Here is a 27,649-nt window from a genome sequence, read left to right as displayed (position 1 = left end):
GCTGCTTTACTACCTTGGCTCAGGAGAGATTAAAAAGGAGTTATGCCTTCCCAAAAGCATACAGACAGTAAAAAAGGAGGAGATCAGAAAATGGAGGTTATAAATGCAGATACAGGTCCCAGCCAGAGGCACCGAACCCTGAGCATGCTTGGAAACCCCTAAGGAGCATCACTGCCTAGACCCCGTACAGGCTGGAAGGACCAAGGCCACCAGAGCCAAAGCACAGTGCTCTAGGGAAGTCCACACACAGAGGTGCCATTAGATTAGTGACAATTATGGCTGTGATATATCATGGGATGCATCAAAACAGTGCATGTCCTTGTATTTGATAACAAGTATATATGGGGAGAAGGTATGAACAGGTTCTTGCAGTGGAGACATTTAAGTAATGCTCAGCTGAAGCCTCTAGTTTGCACTCCAACACAGAGGCATGAGAAAGAGAAGGTCCTACCTACTGTGCAGCAATAGCACTCAACTGTTTTACATGCGACAAAATTGATAAGTACTCGAGACTTCAAAAGGCTTGTAAACACGTAAAAAACCAAGATACTACATTAAAATGAAGTTACATAGGCATGAATGACTGAATCATCCAACTCTTATAAAGGGCAAGAAGCATTAAAAACAGAGGTATAAAAGCATATTATAAGAAGTTAGAGGAACTGCCAGCAGGCTGCTAGTACACAGCTTCAGGTTTAAATGCATTAATTACTAGAACTCAAAGACCACAACCTCTTCAACCCAGCATATGACGTTAACTTGCTTATACATTGTTTGGCCCTGTGCTTGCTTAACTGGTTTGCTTTTAATTATAAGAGCCACCATGCAATAATTCGAAGCTCTAGATCAGAGATTATTTAAGACTGGCTTTAAAATCTACAGAACAAGTTAATCTGGTTCAGACAATGCACCTATTCATCTCTTCACACTAACACTGTAAGAGGCAGCACTCTTCTGCTGATGCCTTTCCCTTTCCATCACACAGGGTGTTTTTCAGCAGGTCACTGTTACATTTCATTGTTTTCTTTCACCTCGGAGACACTATGCTATAGTCGTTGAGCACCCAAAAGGACGATTGACTCCCATTGAAGTATATACAGAAATCTAAATCTTATCTTGTGAAACAGTCCCAGCATCCGTATTGTGTTTTCTTATCAATATTATTTCCTTGTTTTCTGTATGGAAAAAACTTACACAACACCAACAAATTCAAACACACTCAGAACAAACAATAGCAGTACAAGGCTAATTCTCTGCTAGCTTATACCAGTGCCAATTTTAGAACAAGCACACAGTTTGATTATTGTGGTTTTGTACTAGATATAGTTCAAAACAGAATATAAATCACCACTTCTTTGAGTGATTCTAGTCAAAAGAGAGTAAAAAAAATACCAAAATAATGTTACTGCAACAGTCCCCGTTGCAATTAGATTTCCTTTTGAGGCCATTTTCTTTAGTTACACAACAAAAAGTATATTTAAACAAACTCTGTCACATTTAGTAGTTTATAACCACTTTCAAGCATCCAACAGACAGGTCGTCATAGATTAGGAAGAAGGTGATTTTGGTAATGATACATTTTGTTGTAGAGGACCTGGTGCATCTGACCATCCTGTACTGAAAACCCTTAAAAACAATCCAGAAAGTTCACAGCATTTCTGGCTTTGATACAAGAACTACACAGTCCCCAAGCAAAGCCAGTGACAGCCACGACCCAGCAATTCCAGCTTGGTGAAAGGTTTTTATAAGGACATACCAAGATGAATCCTACAGATTTCATTTTCCTGCCTGGGCCAAAGTGTAACCCCGTACCAAAACTATACATCAAATCAAGCATTACATGTAAGCACACACATGCGGGCATTTTATTCACAGAATTGTTTGTGTAGCCACACAAAATGAGACCTGGGGAATGATCTTGTCAAACACACAAGAATGCCCCCAGGCTTTCACAGCTCATTTTTTTTCTGTACCAGATCTGTGAAGTCATTTGATATGAACACAACCACACACACAGCTAAAGAGGGGAAAATGGGACGAAAGCCTCCCACAGAGCCAGAAACCTCTTTAATTAGAATAGCAACTTAGGAGTCACAACAAAGGAGGCCATAGACTCCCATATATTAAATTTGGGCATCAGGAAACAGCCCCAAGTTTAAGTTGAACATGCCAGGGCGAGGCAACAAGGGCTTGTTGCACAACTTCTTCAAAGCCCTAAAAAAAAAAGCTTAACTTCCCTCTCACATATTAACACTATTTGTGATTAAGAATACATCAGAGCTCAACAATTCATGTAGTTGCAGCCTGATGATTGGAAGGTGTTGCCAGGTCAGTGCTTCTCAGCCCTGAAAAAGCATTATGTATTTTCACAAGATTATTGTGCACCAACAGCTGAGTAATTGAACAGCAAAGACTTCAGGTCACAAGAGTTCAGAGAAAGATTTAATACCCAGCAGTATTTCTAGATGTTCAGTTAAGACCAAAAAGGCCCAACTTTCAGACGATGCTTAAAAACGAGACTATTTGAGATAGATGTAAATGCATTCCAGAACTAGGAAGATGGTTTTAAAGCACTGGTTTTACCCTTTCTGTGCCAAGAGCCTGGTTGTGAAAGTCTACCCTAAGGCACAGAGCAAGAACAAGCTAGGATTTCAAGAAGCTTTGATACGGTTGCAAGTTTATCTCATGATATTACGTTATTTGTATATAGCTAGGCACAATGGGGCTCTTGGCACTACTATTTTTATATAACAGGCTAATCTCTCCATGCAATTCTGGCAAGCGTGATATGTGCCGAGGTCCTTCCTGGTTCATGGGGAGAAAGAGCACCTATTTGATTTTTACCAACTTCTCAAAGTCCATCTGCAAAACTGCATTTTCAAATCTTTGTTCATCATCACTCATCAGTCACACGAATCACTAACACTCACATGAAAAAATCTCTGAGAAGTTTTGCAATGACACTAACATTGCAGCAATGTGCTTGCTCTGAGACTGGGCACTCATAACAACTGCAGAGCATCGTGCTCTACATTTCACTAGGTGGTAGCATATCGGAAAAGGGTGACTCCACACCTCAAATTGCTTACCACAGATGAAAAGCAGCAATTACCTGGATATTGCACTGGGTTACCCGATTAGCTGGATGGCTTTCAAGAACAACATTTTAAGTCAGACCTCCTAGAATCTCAAAATAGCAAAGCACAGCATTACAACTTAGACTTTAGATTGTAGCATGCATGGTCACCGAAATCTGTTTCTTCAGACAGAAGACAAAGCAAACTCTTAAAAGAAATATAACCAAAGGTTTCAAAATTTCAGTAAGTCATTTGAGCCCTTTCCTAGCCTACTATGGGCAGTAACACCCAGCAATTTCTGTCAGCACTCCTACAGAAGAAGCTCTGCCAACACTACAGATAGGAAGTCTAAGGCTTCTGATAAACACATTTCCTGACAGCAATATTTAAAAAGATGTTCTACCTGAAGTTTTTCTCACCTTTGGACCATTTGTAACATCTTGTTGCCATGCGAACTTCCTTCTCTAATATGGCCAGTGAACATCAGCACACTTACACAACCCATTTTCTATATAGCTGCTGTTTTCACAAAGCTTGTATTACCCTTATTATCCTTCAGGCTTGTGGGCTTTGCCAAATATACTGTGATGAAGTCCACAAGCTCAAGTTATTGAAATGTGAAAAGCATACAGGCAGGTACAATGGTCACAGACTATGTCCATAGGAATTGGAAGCGTAGTACTAGAACTGTCCTAAATGTTCAGCTTCAGGTAAGAAATGCTCCTAGTATCAACACATGCTTTTTAATTACTGCTGCTTCTGCATAGCAATTAATTATGTAAAATTTCTCCCAAGGCAGAATTCAATTCCAGTTCAAAGAGAATACATGCCTGAATACTGCTTTAACCCTTCTACACAAGGCTTTGGTTTTTTGGAAGAAATTCAACACTCAAAAACTATCCGGAGTTCACATCTGTTGTACATGACATTTTTAAAGCTGCTAGCAGACATTTTCAGAACTTTCCTTCAATAGAAGGATGAACTGCTTAATGAATGCAAGTAGTCATGATCAAATCTGCTTTTTCATAGGTAGAAGGGAAAGTACATACTCAAAAATATTTATGCTTTAAAACTTCAAGGGGTCCTAACAGTTAGACAGTGACAAGTTACCATGGGAGCCAGCAGCACATCCGATGGCTTTCTGCCTCCCACAGAAGTGAAGGAAAGACACCTTGCTCCTTTTTAGCCGCTCTGTTGCATGCACAAGTCTGGATAGCTACAGAGGCATTCAGGTAATGGCTATACTTTCACGCATCAACATCTATCTGCTTCACAAGGCAACCACGCATCCTACAGAATTCAAATCTTCTGTATGTTAAGCCATAAATACACAAATGACGACATAAGGAGGTTACAACATCGGACACTATGCTTAGTTTTGTCAAAATTTCAATAGAGCAGGATTTCTCCCCAAATCTTAATACCAAGGCTATTTATATTGAAATGTTTGTTTCCACACGACAACCCCACAAGTTTATTTTCCAAAGCAATGCAGTTCGTGTTTTCAAATTCAAGCCTAATTTTAATATATTCTGGAAGTGATTCAACATGATACTGCTAAAACGGGGAGCGCTGTTCTGGCTTTCCTACATTACAAATGCACACGCAGTTTTAAACCACAGAAGAGGGCAGAGAGAAGTATGATTTGGGGATACTCCTATTTCCCTTATATAACAATACTAGAATCCAAGTAGCAGCAGCAAATAGCAACAAGTAGAAGGCTCTTTGCTCAGTAATCCATTTAACTTAAAATGAAGCAGAAAGTGTAAGTAAATGTGAAGTGAAACTGGGGAAAAGACATAACTGATGTAATGTTTCAAAGTCTATCAATTGCTAAAGGGCAGCAGCTAACAAAATTGAATTTTTTTAAGTACAAGTAGTGATTTTAACTGTATGTAAATCAAAGTATACTGTAGGTTATGAATTTATTTTTTTCCTGCAGAAGCGTACGGAATAGTAAATCTTTAAGTAGTACAGTACTTTGGACATCAACCTCAGAGCTGCTACTGCATATTTCTTTTAATGTATATTGTACTACCTTAGGTCTCAGGATACTTTCTTAATGAACCAGGACTGAATGACAAACATAGTGCATTTTTAAGGTGATATTCAGAAATTTGCTACTTTTCCCTAATTCTTTAAATTCAAGTACCTTCCTTTACAAAGACGCTTAAGAATTTAACTCAGACTAGAAGCAGCTCTTTTCTGGAATTGTTTTTGTCATGAACTTTCTTCTATAGAAACAGGATCTTGTACTCTGATTTTGCAAGGTTAAGTACTTTTAACAATTAACTTAAATACTGTACATCTAATGCATGAACTTAAACTTATATTTTCACAAGGCAGTGCTTTTAAGAATGAACTGCCCAAAAATGTGAAGTCAGTGCAATTTAAAAACGGTACCTTGGGAACAACTGTGTATGCTCCAGGTTGCAGTATACTATATGTCTAATATGAACAAGAAACCCTTCAACTTGGTTAACACAAAGCTTATTACGAACACTTAACTCTCCTAACTATGCCTTTGGCTCTCCCCTGCTTTGCATAGCCTAAGTTCTCAGGATCTCTATCCCTATACCTTCTAAATACACTAAAGTAGTCCTAAAGGGTCACCAACTTGCACTCAGCTAGGTCATAAACAGGCCAAAACAGACATCACATGAATGAAGGCAGTAACAGGTCTTCACACTATGGACAGTTAAGTCCCACTTGTTGGAACATACAACGTTTAACATCTAATAGGTTTCCTCATATCTACAACTCAAAACAAACTTGCACTGCAAAGTGCATGTTTTGACTCATACTAGAAAAGTCTTGTGTACTACCAACACTTTGAAGGCAGCTGCAGTCCTGAGATATACCAGATGAATTCATGGTAAGGTCTTTCTCCAAGGTTTCCATTACAGCATCATGATCCATATTGCCTACGTGGGTGCACTTCAAGCATCCCATCTTAGATTAACAATAAATAAAAATTTTAGAAAGTATAATGTTGGAGATAGCCAAGAGTGCTGAAAGAGTCCTCTAGCGACCTATGGTGATATGAACAAAACTCAAGGCTTTGTTAAAGTTAATAAAATTATTAAGTCTTAAGAGTTAATCTTCACTTATACTATGACTTTGTTTCCAGTGCTTTTCATGGGTGGTTTTGTTTTCAAACACTCCTTCCTTGTACAGAAGAAAAATTTTAAGTGGTTAGAAAATGAAATGGAAGCAGTCAGGTTATCTTGAACAGCCCGATCGGTTGTTTTTAACAAAAATGTACCTTGGCCAGAATGTACTAAATGAGTCAGGGCTCTGCACAACTCAAACTCACTGCGTAGGTTCCTGGAATAATACAATTCCATTTGTTCTGCAAAGAATTTTCTCCTTCACAGGAAAAGCACCATTAAACAATGTGTTCTTTAAATCAAAGGTAAAAACTGTGTGTTTTCTTCCTCTTCTGATGTAAGATGATCTAGAAGATTCACAAGAAAGTCTATTTCATGCCATATAAAAGCAGAAGAGAACTGTCAATCACTGGCAAGAGACGCAACGCCAGCTTTGAGAAACATGCCAACCAAGACACTTCCCGAAGTTTGAGAGTGACTGGAAACCTCCTGTTGGAAAGTGAAGCATTACAACCTCATAAAACAATTCTACTGTAGAGCAAGAAACACAATGAAGAAAGCAAATGCCAGCTAAGTCTCTCATCTTTCTAACAAAGAACTTATTCAGGTTGTGTTGATCCACGGATTCCAATATCCCAAATATAGTACAGATAACATATTCTTGTTCTTACTGGCAATGAGACACACATCGTTTACCTTCATGAATGTCCATTTAAAGAAAGAATGAAGGCAAATTATCCCTAGAAAAGTCTAAATGTGAAAGAAGCTAAAACTTCTATGATGATGACTAGCAAATTAATACACAGTGAAACTGTAAAGTGAAAATAGAAAAGAACAACTGGATGTTCAACACTAAGGATCTAGAGGAAGCATGAACAAGTAACCCCTTTTGCCCAGGGCTTGTGATCTTTGTACTCCCAAAGTTATTAGACCTTCCAGAAAGCTGTTTCTAATTTTGCCAACTGATACCCATTTTTTCTTTTAAGCTCTCCTCTTTGGCACCGAGCACTGCATATAAGGGAAGACTTGTATCATCTAATGCTTTAGAGTATGTCTGGATGCCCAGCATTAAAAAAAAAAAAATTATAAATTAATGTATTTCATGAACATGCAGGTAGAAGCTTTGTCACTACCCAAGGCATGTTACAACTCTTCTCTGGAGTGCAGTACGGTTAAGTGGAAAAAAAAAAAAAAAACCTCTTCTAAGGGATCTGGAGTGAACTTCTAGCACTCAGGGATTAATTCTGTCTTCAGACTCTATCTTTATAAAAGATGTGGCATTAAGATTTCAAGAGAAGTGTCTCCAACTTTTCAGTCATATCACTGTACAAGCTACTAAACGAGTAATCACTGAATCAGTTGAAAAGTACTTTAATGAATTAATGAACAGTTCAGATGGAAGATCCCAGACAAATTCTGTGGTGCAGGAGAAACTAGTCAATGCTAAACAAGCAAACTCCCATCTATTTGCCTCCTGCACTGATGTGGCTTTATTAGGATCAAACTTGCCCTTTGAGAGTCTGACCTACTAGGTCAATCCCAGCTTGAGAAAATGAGGAATACAATACATTCCTGGAAACTAGTCTCACACACTCTCTGAATAGCCTCTTTCACTTAAAAGAGTTTCTCAGGACAAAGGTAGGCAGGTCCGGGCTTTCTCATTTTTATGTCTTACCAATTCCTTTAACAGCAGGTCACTTCAGAAGGGAGAACAAGTACTAAGTTCAGAAAACTCAAGGCTTCTTGATTTCAGTTAGCACTCTTCCGGTTTATAGTAATGCTCAACACCTTACCAGAGGGCTAGAAAACATCAGGGAAGGGAAGCAGGAAGGACTGCTGCAGTTACTGCCATAACTCTTTGCTTTTTGATCCTTCGGAGAAAAGGATCAACCCTGGTGAGAGATAAGATAGAAAGAGGCAAACTGACACGGCTGCAAACACACTTCTCTCAGAGCAGGAAATACTCACAGATCTATTGTCTGACAAGAATGTCAGCCACAACATTCATCTTTGACAGCACATCCTTCTCTGTCCACATTATTAGAAATAACCCATCTTGAAAGGTTATGGATTCTATAATACACTAACAACTGAAGGAGGAACACAAGAAAGAAGAGATCCATGATGATAGGCACCTGCTGTTTCATCTATGGCATGAGCTTTCTTCACAGGTTTTCCTAATGAGCAGTATTCAGAAACCATTACTGGAATGGCACAATAATCCTTCTTTGACACCTTTCCTAGTACAGCAGAGGTCTTCTCCTAAAAGCCAACATACATGAGCTACCCATGGCACAAGGAAGCCTTCCAGCCCCATGTATACCACTTGTTGGGCTTTCTTGGGCATGTCCCGTGGACAATCACTTACTCCACTAGCTTTACCACTCTGCACAATCCAAACTTGCTACAATCAATATAGTTTGCAATGGTAACACCCAACACAAAGCCACTTGTATGCCAGTACGCTGGTGTTACTTCAGCAGGGCTGAAGGCTTATACCCAATGACACAGTAGACAACTGCACCAACTAAGGTCATGTCTAGACAAAGTTCCCAGGTTACGGGAGGTGATTCTCCACCTCTACTCTGCCCTCCTGTGACCCCACCTGCAGTACTGTGTCCAGCTCTGGGGTCCCCAGCACGAGAAAAACATGGACCTGTTAGAGCAGGTCCAGAGAAGGGCCGTGAAAATGCTCCAAGAGCTGGAACAGCTCTGCTATGGAGAAAGGCTGAGAGAGTTGAGGTTGTTCAGCCTGGAGAAGAAAACGCTCCAGGAAGACCTTATTGTGGCCTTTCAATACTTACAGGGGACTTACGAGAAAGAGACTTTTTGTCGTGGCCCATAGTGACAGAACAAGGGGCAACAGTTTTAAACTCAAAGAGGGTAGATTTAGATTGGACATAAAGAAGATTTTTTTTTTATTTTTATTTTTTTTTTAAATACAGGGAGGGTGGTGAGACACTAAAACAGGTTGTCCAGAGAAGTTGTGGAACTTGGAAGCACCTGGAAGTGCTCAAGGTCAGGTTGGATAGGGCTTTGAGCAACCTGATCTAGGGGAAGATGTCCCTGCCTATGGTAAGTGGGTTGGACTAGGTGGCCTTTAAAAGGTCCCTTCCAACCCAAATAATTATGATTCTAGTAAGAAATTCTAGTTTGGGCACAAGTGTAGTGATCATATTTACCATGTCCAGGTGTTCTCCTTCCAAAGGGTTTCTTCTATTGGCAACTCCAGATTTAAAGCTGAAGCAACTACCCTAATGTCAAAACAGCCAATGCCATGTCTTAAGTTTCATAAGCTCTGATCCTAGTGAGAAGAAAGAGGTGCTTTTCCTCTCAAGAAGGTTATTCCTCCTCACAACACCTTCTGAAAGAATTTCAGTTCACATTTTTCAGAAGATCTGAAACACCCCACACCCTCTTCCCATTATTTTCTGTCATTTGCAGTACTACTGGACTTTATTTTATCAATTTCAGAGTGTACCACTGGGTAAAACAAGACAGTTCTGGAGTAGCTCATACATTTTTGGGGGGATAACTCAGCTACACAGACAAAACCTTTCTTCCTTGTTTTTTTTCCATGACCCTCAGGCTCCTTTCGTGCCTTCAGCAACAGAGATACTTGAGTCAGTTTAATAGTTCTCATACCCATCTTGCTTTTGTGGTCCTGCCCTACTCCTCTGTTTGTGCCAAAACAGCAGTGTGTGTGGTCACAGAACGAACAAGATCAAGGAAAAAGTCTGCTTAAGAGAGAATTTTTGCAGGTTTTTTTTCCAAGCAGATCAAATTCCCAACTTATTACATGACCCAGCTGCACACACAGCTATCACAGCCAGGGTACAAAGACAAAGCTGCTTAATATTAGCACTGCAAATGAAATGCTATAAGGAGAAGAAGGGATGTTTATAGTTATTTTCCTAGCAACGTTCCACTGCCCAAACCAGTATTTTTCACAGACAAGTATCAGCAAAATCTATTATAAACTTTGTCCGTATAGATCCTTTTTAAAGCTGAGAAATTCTCTACAGACAACAATTATGTGAATACCATTACTCCCTTAAGACCATGCTCCAGTTCACCACAGCTAACAAAACTTTCACTGCAAAGGGAAGGGCTAGAGAAATCAGGATGTGCACTGTGTCAAAAATACAAGCCACTGCAAGGGAGAAGTGCAGCTTTAAGAGTGGATTGGAAGCCCCATTTTGGCAAAGCAAATTAGATAAGTAGTGATGGGAGGCAGCTAAATTAAGATCTGTTCTCACAAATGTTCTCTGTCATTTAATCCAATGCTATAAAAAGTAAGCATGCTTGAGTAGTGCTGTACAGCTGTCAAACTGTCCTAGCTCACAACAGTTTGGGGGATCACAAGACCAGTAGCATTTGTTGACTCTGAATCAGGGCAGAGAACCACCAAATAACACAGTGAAGGGGATCACAGATTAAGATAACACTGGTGAATGATGCCCCAAGTTAGACTGCCTTATCAAACACAGAGAAGCACCAGGCTCATGTGATATAGGATAAGGCTTTTGGAAACTATATCAAATAAAAGCAAAATGACAGTCAGAACTGTTTGGCAGGGAGGGGCAACAGAAGAGGGCACAATTCAGGAAAAGTTCCCAAAATACTGGAAAGAAGCAAACTTTTTTTTTTTTTTTAAATAAAGAGAGGACATTCCTTTGCTTCTTGCTAGAAGTCACTACAAGAAAATACTTGCCTTTATATAAGAGGCTATGGCTACTTCAGATGACACAGTTCTAGCTGCCACCATCATGCTAAATGGTAGCTACCAACATCTTCCAAAGGGGCAGCATTATCTACTTTTCAGAAGTCCTCTCTGGACTCAAGAGGGATGAAAAGTGCTACAGAAGTGTACCACCTCAGAGGCACTCCTGAAGAAATAATGGAAGTATCTTGTGACTATGAGAATAACTGTCACTCTGAATCTAGGAATGCTCTTGAGGACATGCAAGAGAAGAGCAGGAAAAGCAAGAGCAGCAAATCCTCACTGTTCAGCCTGCTGTGAATCCCATTAGCAGAAACACAAACAGTTGTTCCAGAGCACAGATCAAGCTCTGCTGCCTGACTCAATGCTGAGAGAGATTTACTCACAGGTTACCCTCCTGCTGCCCACAAATCAATACTTCACTGTTGGTACCCATTCCACCTTACAGTTCAGCCATACCAGGCTGATTAGGGGGTAAGGATTTGTTAGGCAGGAAAGGAGGGTAATTTCACACTGCCTATGTTGATTACTCACAGCTGGTACCTGGCTCATAGTACTGACATGTTGGACCTTTTTAAGTTCAACATAATTTGTTAGAGCAGCAGGTATGGTATCTGGCACTGACCTGTCTTCACTGTCAAAAGCATATGATCGGGCTAGGCCCACATAAAGAACAACGTGTAGCTAAGGAATGCAACAGCATCCATCCCAAACTGCCACTTCAGACTGTTTCAAGGAGGGACCCATTTTTTAGCTACTTTTATTCCAAATCAGGTTGCCTTCAAGAAATTCCTCCCCTTGAAGTGAGTGTGAATCTTTTTCTAAGTGGCTTTCCACATAAACTTTTTTGTATTATCACAAGCATCCGATCATGTGAGCAACTTACCAAGAATAATAGAAAGTCGCCTTCTTTAAGCAATATTTTTTTCTTTAAAATGGCACAGAATAAATGGGTAGCAGAAAGGTTCAACAACAACAAAATTCAGCAGCTTCACCAATTTCCACCTTCCACTTTAAAATTAGTACCTTTAAAAATTACTAGCTGGGCAAAGAAATTTAAAACTAGTTGAAATTCTTATAGAAACCTATTTTATTTTTTTTAAAAGAAAGAATTAGAGAAGTTTAAAAATGAAAAACCAAAGGCAATAATATACCCAATTGAAATGACAAAAATAACTGATGAAGCAACTACTGCACAAGGAATTCAGCAAAACTGTTGTAAGCTACTAGAGAACTCTTACAATGATGACTGTAGAGGAAGGGATATATGTAGGATATAAGTAATATATATGTAGGATATATGTAATATGGTTTTCATCTAGACTTACCTTGTTGTTTCTTAAGTCTACCTATCAATTTAAATCACTCCAACAATGTATTTCTTGAACAAAGATGCTATATTTGTATAAATTAAGTTTTAAGTGATAATTCTGATGCTTCAGTAGTAAAGTTTAAGGATGGCGGAAACTATGCCCTATCTTTTGTACAGCCACACATGTTTATAAAAATTCTTAAGATGCATTGCAGGTACCTTTTTCAACAATTTGCAGGGGAAGAGGCTGTGGATGGAAAGAACAATGACATGCTGGGCGGGGGGAACACAACTTAGAAGAATCATAAGCAAAAGTATTCAAGACGCAATAACTGAAGGCACTGGTGGAAAGCACACACATTTTTCTTCCATATAAGATTTCTCTTCTCTCTGGCTGAAGGCAGCATCCAAATTGCTTTTGCTTTTTTAAGCAGTAGCCATTTGCATATTTTGAGGAGGAGTTTGGTTTTAGAGACAGATTTGATACACTCAGCATGCACTACAATCCAAACAACAGGACATAAAACCACTCCTTTATGTAAGCATACCTTTAACAGTTTTGACAAAAACTTGTTTCTCTTTACTGGGGTCTTTTTCTTCTATTAGAATCCCATGGAAAATACGTCCAAATGTGCCTACGAAGAGAACATACAATTAGTAAGTATTATGTGGTTAAAATACACTGATAACATTAACAGAACTGAATATCTATTAAGAAAACACTACCTTAAAACATATCAGCCACAGCAGAAAGTTAGGAACAATGGCAATTAAAGCACAAGTCCTGAATGCCCCAATTAAGTCAACAATATATAAACCAACCACCTCTCCAGCACGAGGTGGATTCAGAACTACATGCAGTAAATGCTGAAAGTTTTAGGCAACTAAAACTTAGGGGGACAAGCATGTCATCCAGCCAGTTTGGGATTCTCCAGTCAAAACATTTCTCACAAGATGAAATATTTTTGGAAATGTTCATAGGGAAATACTGGTTTCAGCCAACCAGTACACATGGAACAGTGTGAAAACAACAGTATCACATTATTCAAATGTTTCACCTCAGCTAGAAGGTGTTGGGTTTGTTTGGGGTTTTTTTGTTTGGTTTGGTTTTGGGGGGGGGGGGGGGGGTGTTCAGTCTCTCCCAAGATTTTTCCATTCACAAAATATTAACGATTCAGTTGCAGGAAGAGGAGCTACACTGAACAGCTGGAGTAAGAACAACTGCAGCATGGTAACACACAGAATTAACTTTTTACACAACTCAAGTTGGCAGCGCTTTTCTGTCACACTACTACCATGGTACCCATGTGTGCAATCATCTTCATGCAGCTTATTCATACGTTACATCCCTTTCCCATTGATTTCTCCTGTCTGATTAGGTTGAAAGATCTGCGATAGGATTGCCTCAGCCTGGTGTACATCTTCTGGCATGAAGCATGGGTCTTATTTGGTTTCTAAATACTTGGCAGGGACAGTGCAACACTTCTATCACCTACACTGGGACTACACGTAATCCCTGTAAAACAGTGGGTCTTCAAATTGTAATCTCACTAAGAAGCAGTTTAACTAAGGAGACAAGGCAACCACAAATATACAGCACGAATTATTTAACAGTAAACTAAACCCCTCCTATCTTGGTTCTTGAAGACATCAAGAAAGTGCCTTAAATAATATTTCCAATATACAGATAATATGTAAAAGTCAAAGGGAAGACAGCATCTTGTACTGAAACATGTTATGGTATCAAACTATCTATTTGTAAATACTGGAATGAAAGAGAATGAGGAAGTGTGTAAAAGCAGTTATGACTAGAAAGTAATTTTCATGCAATCCAATATCTAGACATAATAAGACTGTAACACAGCATGCCTGTATGGTCCACAGTTTGGGGTTTTGTTGTTTTGGTTGGTTTGGGGGGTTTTTTGGTTGCTTGCTTTGTTTGGTTTTTTTGGTTTTGTTTTTTTTTAACAATACCCTGAAAGGCTCATATCTCAGCAGGAATTGCATGTCTCTGGTGTGCTATAACATTTAGAGACAGCACTGTGAACATGCTACTTCTGCCTCACTCTCCTGTGGGGTTTTTACAGATTATGCTGTTTGTATTCCAGACTGAACATCTAAGCCATTTCTCTACTTCACCAGAAAACAGTATAGGTCCGCTTACTGTTAACATCTGCTCCATTTGCTACAGCATAGCTATTCCATTAGAAACTTTTTTTTTTTAAAAAAAAAGACACCTACATTTTTGTCTTACACCTAGTACAATGAGCTTGAAGCAGGTTCAGAATTAGGTGCTGCACAAGCCCAGCAACACAAAAGGCCCCTACAGATCCCTCTTCCCTTTGCGCACTCTCAGACCTGGTGCTTTGTATCTTCCAGCTGGTTACACCACAGGAGAACCATAATCTCCTAAATTATTAAAATGTTAAAGTAGGTTAAGTTATGGAAGCTACGTGAAGTTTATAATGAATCTCTGGCCAAGATCTGTAAAATATGTTTAAGTTCCATTGGCAGCACTTAGGAATTCTTGAAAATTTTATGCAGACACTTCTATTATTCGCTGCTTCTCCTTTGGAACTCCTTTGTTCTTAGATGACTGAGGCTCAACCGTGCTACATCCTGAACTAAAATTGATGATTGTTCATCAGAATCTGTCTTCTAGTCCTCTGACTAACTTTTGAAGGTTTTGACAGACTCAGATAACAGCTGGAAGCCAAGAAACAAGATCCCAGTATTAACTGCGTCCACATTGCATTCAACAGCCATTTAAGCTGCATCTCACAAAGCAGGGCAGTTCTGTCACTCGGTGCTAAACATCTGAAGCATAGCTGTGACACTGAGTCACTTCTAGTCATCGGGTGACTCCTAACATCACAGCTATAGGCAACAGACAGTACAAAGGAACACAAAGCACGTCCCAGGTGCGAAGGAAGCTTTTTTGCAGAACTGACATTGGAGTTGAGCACAACTTCAAGCACCTCCTTAAGAGATTTAGAGGCATACATTAAATGGGGAGTGTTAGCATCCTCCCATTGTTTTTCAGACAGTAATGCAAAGCATTTAGCAGTTCTACCTCCAAAGGATGAGTATCTCACATCTCTAGCTTTGGAAACTTTGCTTTCTCATGAGGCTTGGGGAACACAAGACTTGAAGTGGCAGCAGTAAAGATTAATGACAAAAACCCCTAAATATTTAAGCCTATTTCCCAAATTCAATATCAACAAGAACCAATTAGTGTTGTGCATGAACACTTCCAAGGTAAATATTAAACAAGACAAAAGAATCAGGTAATCCCTGAATTTTTCATATCGGAGCTATAAATGTTGCATCTGCTGATTAGATTTGCAAATCAGAAGCTATCAAATTGAGATGATGAGTACAGACAACTGAGGTATCTGTGGACTTTGGCATTTTTTGTTTTGATTTTTTTTTTTTTTTTGTTAAGAGCAGCACTCCTGCAGTAACTTACAAAAGTGAGTTACTTTGCCACTTACAGCCCTAACTGATTACCTCATTCCTTAGCCATCTAACCCTTTCCTTTATTTAAAGGACCAGATTATTAAGACAGACAAGCTGAATGATTTACTGAGCAGGATTAGTCACTCCCCGATTCTAATGAATTCTGAAAACTTCCTTCACCACCCCCCCACACCCCAATGCAAACAGCATTCATCATTCTTCCCCTCCACCAAAGTTATGAAGATCAGAAACATCATCCATGATTAATTTCAGAAAAATCTAGCTATTAAAAATATATATATATATATACACGCCATGTTGTAGCCCACAAGTGTCTGAGTCCTGTAAATACCTTCTTGGAGCACATCTTTTAGAGTTATCCTCTCCCTGGAGATGGCTATATCCTTCACTTTAGCTTTTGCTTCCATTAGAGTGACACTTTTAAGATCATTCTTCTCTATCCGTAATGTAGGATAACCTGAGGAGCCAGCAGAGCCAAACAAACCAATATAAATACCCTTATAATGAGAACAGAAGCACATTGCTTCACCTCAGCACCACCTAGAGGTATAAAGACATGCAAGCAGCATGTACTTAAAAAGATTAAATCTTAAATCTTAAAAATTAATCTTAAAAGTATTAAACAACAAAAAACCACAAGTCATGCGAATATAATAATCTGCAAAAAAAACCCACACAGGAATTCTGTAGTGTCATGTGATCAAGTCTCATTATTAACACCAAGTAAACAAAACTCCTTACATACTGAAGGTGATTAACACAACACTGCACTTTCCTGACAACAAGGAAATAAAGACCACGGTCAGAGACTGTCAGAAGACTTCTTGGAGCAAGGAAGATGCCTTACCCCAGCAGGATGTAACCAAAACTACCAGTGCCCTCTTCTGGTGTTTCTAGACATCTAGATACACTAATACAGTCAGGAAGGCCTGAATATTTTTGTACAAGTTTATGAATTATTAGAGAAATCTTGAGAATTACTTGGATTATTTTTTTTTATTTATCTGAAAAAGTTAATACAACTGTGGAATGACCAAGAATGTTCTTCCTGTTTATTTTGTGCAACCAACCTTTTTTCTTCTTGTATTCATTTTCACCGTCCCCTGTGCTACTATGGGTGTCCCAAAACAGGTAAGAGACTTTCTGGAACAACAAGGACTGAACACAGCAAACAAGCGCCACTTAGACATAGTGGCTACCACGCCTGTCAAGGTGAGGAGGGTATAATCATCACTATGGGCTTGGTCCCCTCCCCTTTTGCCAGAGGCTCAGTAATGAGTTTCCAGGGGTTTTCTTTAGGGACATACAATACAATTTAGAAGAAAGCCAAAACTTTCCCAAAGTTGCTGTTCAATCTTAAACACCTGCTTCCTCACATGGTGAGGAAATGGGAAAACACAGCAGGGCTGAACAGTAATCACAACATTTCTGCAGTGCTCCCTCATGAACTGGAATGGTCAGTATCACTACTAAGTACAATCAGAAGACAATGGGAGAGACTTTTGGGTCTTACTGCTTGATTTAAAAAAAAAAAAAAAATCAAGTCATTAATCATTCTATTTACCTAGCACTCTACTCATTAGACTGGTGAACAAAGTCTCTTCAGACAATTAATATGAAACTCGATGACGTTAAATGTCTTTTCCAACCTAAATGATTCTACTGAGCATTACAGAAAAGAAAATCACTTGTGGCAGTAGATGAAAACAGGAGCCATTTAATTTACACTTTCTGAAAAGGTCAGGAGTGCCAGAACACTATTTCAGCTTGGCAGTTCCCACTGTATTGAGAGAAACAGCAATCTGAGCTTAAAAGAAAGATAGTTCGTTCCTCTGGCCAGACTCCCCCATTTTTCTCACTTTGCAATATAAACCCTTACCTCACTTTAGATCTTTCAAAGCAGGCTTTGCAGTAGCTTAAGCCCTTTGAGTTTGGGCTAAGTCTTGCCTTCTTCCAGTGTTCGGTCATGCAGACCCATACCCTCTAAGCACCAACTTTGGTGCTCATACAGCTAGCCTACAGGCCAGTTCAGAGACCCGAGTCAACCAAAAACCCATCACTCCACAAAAGTAGTCAGTTTTTGGCTGGCTCAGCTCCCTGAATTGTCTTGCAGCCTAGCAGCATAAATACCAGCACAAGGGAAAGGCTCATGGTCAGTCCAATGAGACTGAACTGCCAAGGAACTGCACACCAAGTGTGCCCCTACACTGTCCAGCTTCCCCACAGTCTGAACAGTCCCCTCCCTGGAGTAATGCTACATGGGATATCCCTCCACTAGAGAAGACAGACAATAACTGGAGGAGTAAACTCTCCACAGATAATAAATACCTTCAGCAATTATAAAATTAACATAGAACATAGCTAGTTAGAACATAGAACATAGTTACCAGATCAGTCTATCACGGAGTACATAAACTACTGCCACCCTTCCTTTTAATTCACTGCTCTTTTTAACTATTTCATGTTCTTTCAAGCAAAGCTGTAAACAAAAAGAGATCATGAATATATCCCCCTTGTAAAAGCCTTTTCCCTGTTCATTTCCATTGCAGGTTGCAGCAACAAGATGAAAAGAGTAATATAACCATCAGTAATACATGCTAATGACATCTCTTACTTTGGTCTCCACTTAGTAACTGATCCTAGGGCTAGGTGGGTACTTCCAGCTGCTGTTACCTCTTCCAGCTCTATACCACCCTCTGCTTGAACTGCACAAGGCAGCTTCTTTCCAGTGAAGAAAAACAGATGCTTCAGATACTGGTGAAGTCTTTCTGGCTGACTGATCTACATGCAGGTAGAATATCCCATTGGACAAAACACAATATCATGCTCATATGACGACTCCTGGGCCCCAGTACTTAAGGAGGCCTCAATCTTGACTATGGCATGGCTGGATAAAACCACACACCACATGAGCTTCAGAGGCAAACTGACAGAGCCAGGAGATTATTCATGCTCTGCTCTTCTACTGGATACTAAATCAGTGTGACCCCTATCACCAAATACTCCAGCTGTGTCCAAGAGGGTCCGTTGCAAGGGTTTGTAATTAGATTAACACTTACTGGTTACTGGCGTTGCATTGTTTGGCGTGTCAGCTCGCAAGTACTGTGTCGTCTGTGTGGAAGGTTGGGACAAACCTTGTGAGCTACTGCTGTCACTAATGCTGTTTTAAAACAAAAATGGACATGAACATAACTGCTTACCACTGCAATAAATTCAAAATTAACTTATCAAATTTAAAATCAGAAGATTTTCCAGGCTAGACTTTGAAAGAGTGGCATTTTTAAAGTCTCTCACACATTAAAATGTATTTTAGGTAACTCAGAAATCTTAGCACTTCTGTCCTTTAAGCGTGAACAACTTCCTCTTATTGGTTTGCAGAATTTGCTCTATTTTCCAGTCCTTCTTCCCCACTTTTGAAAAATCAAGGTGACAAAACATTTCTTGCAAGAACCACCCTGTCATACCAGAAACAACAAAACTATTATATTCCAGAGAAGACTTGTATGCATTTGTTTCATGGTACCAACATCCGACTGAGAATCAACGACTACAGAAGTTTGAAAGCAGTAGCCTGAGCCAAACGGAGAGGCAACTGTAACACCCTGAAAAGCTTAACTAGCTTTTTCAGCCAGAGTGATCTCCTCTTGCTTGCTCTGGGCATGCCAGCTGCTAGCTCTATCTGCTGCCCTGTGCTGGAGCAAGTATCAAAAAGACATTCCCTAGCTCATTACTGCAAACAGTTGTTTACCCTATACCACTGTACCTCTCTCAGCTCTCTTTTACAGACCCAATTGCCTTAGCCTACTTTGTCGTTCCTCTCTCTAAGGGTATTTGTTGCCCCTTCCAGGGCCACCTAGAATGTGCTTTTGAGATATTTTCTTTGGGTAAAAAGACCACAGCTGCACATAGTATTCAAGAGACAGGCAAACTGTAGCTTAAACTGTAGCAGGATGTCTTCTATCTTATCCTCATAGACAAAATCCTACAAAAAGAGTTGTTGTGGCTGTAATAGCCTAAGAACAAGCAAGAAAGTTTGCAGGCAAAGGCAGTACTACCTCAGATGGCAGGGCCGGAAGAAGCTTTTTTGATCTCCCTCCCAAACATACACAAACATCCCCCTCTTTTTTGAAACTTAGAAGCTTCTCCACTTCTGATAACTGTATCGGGAGAACAAAGAAGAGATTGTTTTGGGGTATAACCCTCTGCCTTGCCAAATAATCAACATTCCATTTGCTTCTCAGGCTGCTATTGAGCACTGACCAAGCAGTGCTAGCCAACCTTGCAGGTTTTTTAGACGTACTTGGTGATGCCCTCAAGGACCACTGTTAGCTCTGAAGCAAAACTTCTTTTAAAAAAAAAAAAAAAAAAAGGTAAGCCAAGTCAACTCTTCACCATTATATCATAATCACTGATGCACCTGCTGAATTTTTTCTTTAGAACAGAATCTACCAATTCTCACAATACAAACATCAGGCTTACTGATTTATAGCCAGCCTCGATCTCTCTGGAAACCTTTTTTAAAGTTATTCCCACAGTCACTGTCTTCTACTTGTAGGCTTCCAGCATAGTTTCTAGCACGAGGTTAAAAGCCATAGCTGCTGGTCTAGCTACTCGACTTTCACTTCCTTTAGACTTTCTGAATGAATATTCTCTGGTGCTGGCAACTTACTGCTGCTTATTTTAACTGTTTGCACTGTTGCATCTACACGCTGCTTCAATATGATCCACTCTCCAGTGAGTTCCCCAGAAAGAAGTGTCCTGGCATGGTCACTGCATTAAACAGTGATGCGGAACCTGCATTTCGTTTTCCTGCTATGGCTGGAAACTCGTTTTGTAACTTGATCACCTACTAGCCCTACAGATTTCTTTGGCTGGCTTCCTGCTGCAGGCAAGTTTGAAAAAGGAATTATTCTTTTTATGCCTGTTGCAAGTTTGAAAAAGTACCTTTTTTGTTAGCTTCATTCTGGTTTTTAGGTTTAACTTGCTCATGGTTTATGAGCTTTCTTAGTTTTCTCACTTGCATACCACATCAGCTTTTTGAACGATGCCTTCTTGCTTTTAATAACCTCCATTATCCTGCTGTTAAGCCATGCTAACTTTCTTTGGCACTTTTTCAAGTGCCTTTGATAGGAGGTATGCAAGCATTTGCTCTGAACTTTCAATACAATTTTCTTAAACAGTCCATGTGCAGCCTGTAAACTCAGCTGCCTGGTTTTAGCTTCTGTTTAACAACCTTCCCCATTTTTATTTAGTTCTGGTTTTTGAAATTAACAGCAATAGCAGTGGGTTTTCCAGCCTTTGTTGCTCCTGGGAGGTCATTAACCCTGATGACGTTATCATCTTCGATTCAGGACCCCTTTACAGCAACGTTTTGAGCTTGCTATTCAAAATCAAATCAAAAGTTGTTTCTTCGCTCACAAGCTCCTTGACTAGTTGCTATATCAAGCAGTCACTGATCATATGTAATGCTAGTGCATAACACTGAGGCTAAATTATAACACAGAAGGAGTTTCTCAGCCAAGCACTGAAACATCACCTCGCAGTCTCTTTGCTGGTTCCTGTGCACGCTGCCCATTCTGAAAACAAAACTCCACAGATCCTGATTTTTCAGGCACATTTTGCCTCTGTTGCACCTTTGCTATGACACTAATTGACCACAGGTCTTACCCAAGAGCCCATCCAAGGTTTTGTCAGGTCTGGCACCTTTGGGCTCAAAAAACAAGTCATCACACGGCTCTCTGAAGAACTAAATCCCACTGTCTGCACAAACTTCACAGAAATTATCAGAAGGCCATATACTGATTTAGAGCAAATTCTTTAACACCTGCAAACCACAGAGTATTAACATTAGATGAATTTTTAACTTGTATCTCCACAGAAATCAAGTACAACAGAGTGGCTGAAAGGACATTTGATCACAATGCTAGGCTGAGACAGTCTCTCAAAAACTCGCAGATGACACTGTTCACACACCCCATAGATGTAATGCTTTTTCTTTCTGAATTAAAGCAAGCTGCACATCCTTTAACACCTTCTATTGATTAAAAACCCTCAGTAGACAGTTAGGCACAAATTAATTGAGAAAAGCTGACAAGTTAGATAATCAGGCCTTGAGAAACCATTACTACTTAGTATACTAACACTCCCCAAAAAACAAGTGGTCTGGGGACACGAGAGGAGTAAATGGCAGGAAAAAAAACAGAAAGAAACAGATGAATGGATAGAGAGGAAGACAAATAGAAAGAGCTACTCAGAGGCTGCAGGCAGGAACAGAAACAGTTCAAAATATCCTTTCAACAGGGGTGACCACCCACAGGCCCCAACTGTTTTCCAAAGTATTCAGTTTCAAAACAGCCTGCTTCTGAAAAGTTGCATCTGATGCAGCTTGTTCACACAGCCTCAGCAGAGCCTCAGTCCACCTGCTTTTTCAGCCTCCCTTCCACCTCAGTGTTTAATCCCCACTCAGCTGACCATATTGCCCTTGGGTTCATGTTACAAGTCCTTTTTGCATGCCTGTGCCAATTTGTTTTTTCTGGTATTGAAAATATATTTGGGAGAGTGCCACATTTTCAGCTTTATAACCAACCAGTTGTAATCCCCAGACTTTACCTAAGGCCAAAGTGAATACTGGTAAATCAATCAAAACAGAGAAAACTGAAATTCGATCTCCTGCAGAAGTCAGTTAAAAAAAAAAACCACAAACAAAACCCTAACATTTTCAGTGTGCCCAGGTATCTATCAAATTTTCCTTCAAGGCTGACAATCCCTGTAGATCTGATTCTGCCCAAATTTCCCCACTCTGTGTCCTCCACACAACTATTCTGGCAAAAACCCAAGAGTCCCAACCCTCCCAACCCCTAAACAGGAGAACACCTGCAACTGCTGCCTTTCTGCTGTACACCACTTACTACAACTCTACACAGGTACTAATTGCTACAGCTTGACAACAAGAGCAGAAATTGCAAGCTACTACAGAGTGTTCATTTTGAGACCAGAACTCCCACAAATCTGAGTAAAAGTGTCCCCAAAAATGCACTTGAAAAGCTTGAATACATACCTATCATCCAACTCTATCCTTTTCATGCTGTGGAGATGCAAGACAGCTAATATTATTGCCACCAGGAATATAACAGCACAGCACACGCCAACACTGATATAAAACACACGGGTAGAAGTGGTGGGAGCTGCGTTTACAGGATCGACTGAAATAGAAAGGTGAAAAGTTACTGAAACTTTCTCAAAAAAGCCCAAACCAAAAAAGAAAAAACAAATAAAAAAAAGCCACAAAAAAACCCAAACAAACTCCACAATAGATGACATTTTGCTAGTTCCCAGCAGGCTGACATGTCAGGAGGGCACTGCTGCTGTCCCCAGACTTGCCCCCAGTGCCCTGCCACCCAGGTCCCACAAAAGCAGGGAGCAGCAGCCCACCTGCAGAGGCAGACCATGGTAACCTGCAGAAGAGTGGGCACCACAGTTCCTGCTGTAGCAAAGCAGGGCAGGGTCCAGCAAGCCACTCGATACCTTCATTTATTTACTGGGACAAAAGGAGGGTTCCTACTGAAGGATAAAAGCAAGCCAGCAACCTCCTAAAATGGTCTTGTTGGTCCTGATGGTTCTACCTCACACAACCCCTTGTCCCTCCTCCATGGCTACCACGCTGCAAACACAGTAGGAGCATGGACAAACCCAGCCTTCAGCGCAGCTGAGCCCCAATGCAGCAACTGGCACAGACTTGCTAGATGGGGCTGGAAGAGCAGGAGTCACCTGCACACCATGACACACACCAATACAGTAAATAAAATGAGACTAATACTTAGGTGCAGGGTGATAGTGGTGCTTACTCACTGATCGAATGTGCCAGAGCACACAACTTCAGCTTCTCCTCCTGATTTTAGGGTATAACAGGTGGATAACAGCCCCCTGACCTGAATCTTTATGCAGGAGTGTTAACAGGACAGTTAATCCTCTTTCTCAAAAGAATCTCAACTGCAGTGAGTTTTAGGGCAAAATTCTGCAGTTGCACCTTGGCAGCAGAGGGCTGTCTGCTGCACTGGCCTTTAGCTCGTGTTAAGCAGCAACACGGTCAGAGGGACTGGAGGCAGGAAGAAGCAGTAGCCCTAGCCATCCCCAATTTTAAATCATGCATCATGGAGAACAATTGCCCTGGAAGACAACGGGTGGTAAAGAGAAAACTAAGCAATGCACTCCACTACTTTCCAAAAGCATTTTGGCAAAAATGTTTACATTTTGGGTACTACAGAGGCTGAGCATAGTCAGTCAATGATATTTCCAGCTAGAAAACAAGTGAAAGAAACTACCTCATTGTATTCATTCAATACTGACAAGTTAAAACAGCAAAGCAGACAGGTCCTAAAGTCAACAGAATAGATCAGAGTCATGTACAGAAACCAGAGCTCCTAAGACATGATTAAAAAAAAAGTTGTTAGGAGAATTGGAATAGGCTTTTTTCCTCTTCACTAGTATATATTCACAGTTAAAATAATTAATTACAAAAAAAACCCCAAACACCAAAAACCCCAACCAAGTTAAAATAAACTAAAATACTGTGTACAGTGCAGACTACCTGGAGAGTGTTTTCATAGAAAGAACATCACAAGTTTTTCATTTTTTACACCTGAAGTACATTGTACACTCAAGATTACTTACAGAGAGCCTTGCTGCTGTTTTTATCAGATGTTGGAGGTTTTACTTCTGGCTCAAGCTCTAGACAGATGAGAAAAAAACATTAAGTTTGGTATAGATTTATTATTGTAGCCCTTCATAGGAAGTCAATTGCCCCATTTATGGAAAAACAAATCTGCTTTTCCAAATAGGTGAGCTGGCTTAAGGACTATAGTTATCTCTAGATTTCCATTTTAAATACCTAAGCACTGTGTAATAAACATGGCACTTAAGACACATGGGTCAGATACATTTCATCACTGATACATATGTCCATTGAGGCCACGCTTGAACCCACTGAATCTACCTACCTCAAAAAACCCTCTGGCTTGTCCACCAAAGTCCAAAGCAGCAGACAGTAGAAAGAGGAGGTACAGAGTATGTGAGTGTATGCTAAGACACTAAACAACAAATACCTCACAGAATCAGTTACTACAGGATAGAAAATAATTTCTTGAATGTTCAATCAATACTACCCTGACCTTTTGGAAGAAATTCTGGCTCCAGTCTAACACTACTCATCCCAGGAAGAAGTTAAGAGATGCACCCATGGGCACTGTGCCTTCTTGGCTGATGCTACAGTCACAAGTGTTTTAAAACTGAAGGGTGAAAAAGCTAATGGCTATTTAAATACTCATAAATATGGAACAAGAGACACAAGGACAATATTCAGGTTCATGTGTGAAAGTAGTCCTTTAGAAATGGGATAAATCTTCATTAAGCTTACTATGAGTATGGTCACTAAGAGGAGCAGCGCAAACCAAGGGAATGCAGGCTGTGGAGATGACTTCAGATGAACCTCCCTGAGGATCTGCATGCAGTTGAGGCAATATAATGGACTTCTGTGGCTGCAAAGGTGCAGTCCCACTTGTGCATCCTCCTTCCTGCTCGCAGCCATGAAGAGCTGCTTCCTTCCCAGCACAGCCCCTTCTGACTCCTTGGTAAGCCAGTTCAGCCTGATAAACTTGTGAAAAAGTAATCTGGTAGAGGGAGAAATCTGAGACATTTTTTTGGTTGTGGGTTTTGGGTTTTTTTCCCCTTTTTTAAACTTTAGGAGGAACTATTATGAATGCCTTGAGCAAAACTGCCAGCAAGTTCCTGCATATATTTTACTTATGCACTAAATTAGATCAGAAAACCCCAGATGCTCTATACCAATCAACATATATCAAAAAAGCCACTGACATTTCATTTTTAGGAACCTACAGAAACATGATCTTCGTAAGAATCACTTCTGCAAAATTTAGGAAGTAGCTCTACCTCACACACCAAGATAACTGTGTGGTGCCTATGGAAACCTCCTCTGCATATTCAGCAGCTCAGTAAGCTATGAATGCATAAGCAGTGCTGACTTTGCCACTTGGAACATTTGAAAAAGTACCTAGGAAAACATGAAATAAAGGTAAAAATGCCAGACCACCATTTTCACTAGAAAAACAGATACACTTCGAATTAAGAATGGTCTTTCCATAACATCAATGCAAGTAACATGAGTATCACAACATTATGTGCTAAAAAGCCACACTAGCTCTTTCACCCACACCTTCCAGAAGTTCATCCTTAGACATTCATACCCAAAAGAAGTGACAAACTCCCCTCCGAAAAGCCTACTACTGTCCTCAAAGGCTCCAAGTAAACTGAACAGAGCCAAGAGGAGCATGTAAATAGAGAGGTGGCCATCCTCAAATGCTGCCTGAGAACAGGACACCACAGCCATTTTTAAGGAGGGTACAGTTCTTGGGATTGTCCAAAATAATTTTCTTCCAATTCCTATGAAAATACTTCTAGGAAGAAGCAACAGGAAATAGTAATAATCCAAGAATAAACTGTGCTTGCAGATTCCCAACTCAAAACGCAGAAGAGTCAATCTGGGATTTCTGAAGTCTGTATTATCTACCAAGATCATTTAGTACTCCAAGTCGAAGACTAACACGTGAATTCACTAAATAGCCAATTTTATCACAATTTATAAACTAAGTAGATTTTGTTGGTAATTCTTAGAACAATTTAAATAGTCAGAGTGCTGCAGTTTTGAGGAAACTAGTTGCTTCCTTCCAAGCACAACAGAGAAAATGCTTTTTGCTATATATGTAAAAAGGTCAGTCAGTGCAGCAGAACGCTTGGAGAATTTGTTCATTCATCAGTTTCTGCTTTTACCAAAAGCACCCATTTGCCTCTGAAAGGCAAAATTTTACCTGGTTTCTTCCTACCCTCCCCGGAACTGTTACTTATGTCCTGGATCTTATACCTTCCCACTCCCTTTTCCTATCATACTTTAACACTAGAAGTTTTTTAATATTTGAAACTTAATGTCTTACTTTTGTAGCACATTTTCCTTCTTTTGAAATTCAAAACTGTGATGTTTTTTGATGAATTTATTGTCAAGTTGAGCTGCATTAGTATTGTGACCTCAGAGTCGAGTCTGCCAGCGCAGGAGAGTTCAACACGAAACACTGCAAACAAACAACAATTAAGTTCGAGCACTTCTCAGACATTGTGGTGAAAGAACATTTAAATGATAAAAGTCTCTTAAATGATGTTTACAATGTACATTTTTAAAGAACTTGCTATTAAGAAATGCTATTTTAGTCTCATGCCATGTAATTTCAGACAACTATTAAAGCACTAAAGGACATATATTTTAAATATGTGAGTTATGTGAGTTATATTAAAAGTTTACAGATTACTAAAATTTTATTTGTGGATAAATGACCATTAGCCATCCATTAGCTTTGGAGTTAAAGTGCTGTCACAAGAGAAACCTCCGTTACCACAGAAAACCAGAAAACTTAGTTTTCCTTGTTGCTTTTTCAAATGCTATGAAGGTGTCATGGTTTAACCCCAAGCCAGCAACTAAGCAGGCACAGCTGCTCACTCATTCCTCCCCTCCCCCGGTGGGATGGAGAGGAGAAGTGAAAACAAGTAAAACTCATGGGTTGAGATAAGAACAATTTAACAATTGAAGTAAAAATAAAATATTATTATTACAATAACAATAATCATCATCATGAAAAGGAAGATAAAAGAGCGTGAAATATAACCCAAGAAAGACAAGTGATGCACAATGCAATTGCTCACCATTCGCCAACCGATGCCCAGTTTCCAAGCAGCGATCTGTGCCTTCCCCCCACCCCTGCCTCCCAACCTCTCAGCCAACTCCCCCCAGTTCATATACTGGGCATGACATCATATGGTATGGAATATTCCTTTGGCCAGTTTGGGTCAGCTGTCCTGGGTGTGTCCCCTCCCAACACCCTGTGCC

The 27,649-nt window shown here is 40.0% G+C and overlaps 1 protein-coding gene across 3 annotated transcripts in view; it reads right to left on the bottom strand.

The window, feature by feature from the left end:
• The window catches only part of RYK (receptor like tyrosine kinase), a 64,529-nt gene that overhangs the window by 16,546 nt on the left and 20,334 nt on the right, over nt 1-27,649 (bottom strand). The window contains exons 4-9 of one of the 3 annotated variants that reach the window (XM_075032234.1): nt 26,706-26,840; nt 24,373-24,429; nt 22,760-22,904; nt 18,762-18,862; nt 16,034-16,168; nt 12,771-12,857 (exon numbers count right to left, since the gene is read on the bottom strand). In XM_075032234.1, the coding sequence (XP_074888335.1) occupies nt 12,771-12,857; nt 16,034-16,168; nt 18,762-18,862; nt 22,760-22,904; nt 24,373-24,429; nt 26,706-26,840 (660 nt within the window). The remainder of the gene's footprint in view (nt 1-12,770; nt 12,858-16,033; nt 16,169-18,761; nt 18,863-22,759; nt 22,905-24,372; nt 24,430-26,705; nt 26,841-27,649) is intronic. The other 2 variants (XM_075032235.1, XM_075032236.1) reach the window with 2 other exon arrangements.

This window comes from Buteo buteo, chromosome 7 (genome assembly GCF_964188355.1).
Source record: "Buteo buteo chromosome 7, bButBut1.hap1.1, whole genome shotgun sequence".
NCBI lineage: Eukaryota > Metazoa > Chordata > Aves > Accipitriformes > Accipitridae > Buteo > Buteo buteo.
Note: the sequence above shows the minus strand (reverse complement) of the source record. Positions and strands in the feature narration are given on the sequence as shown.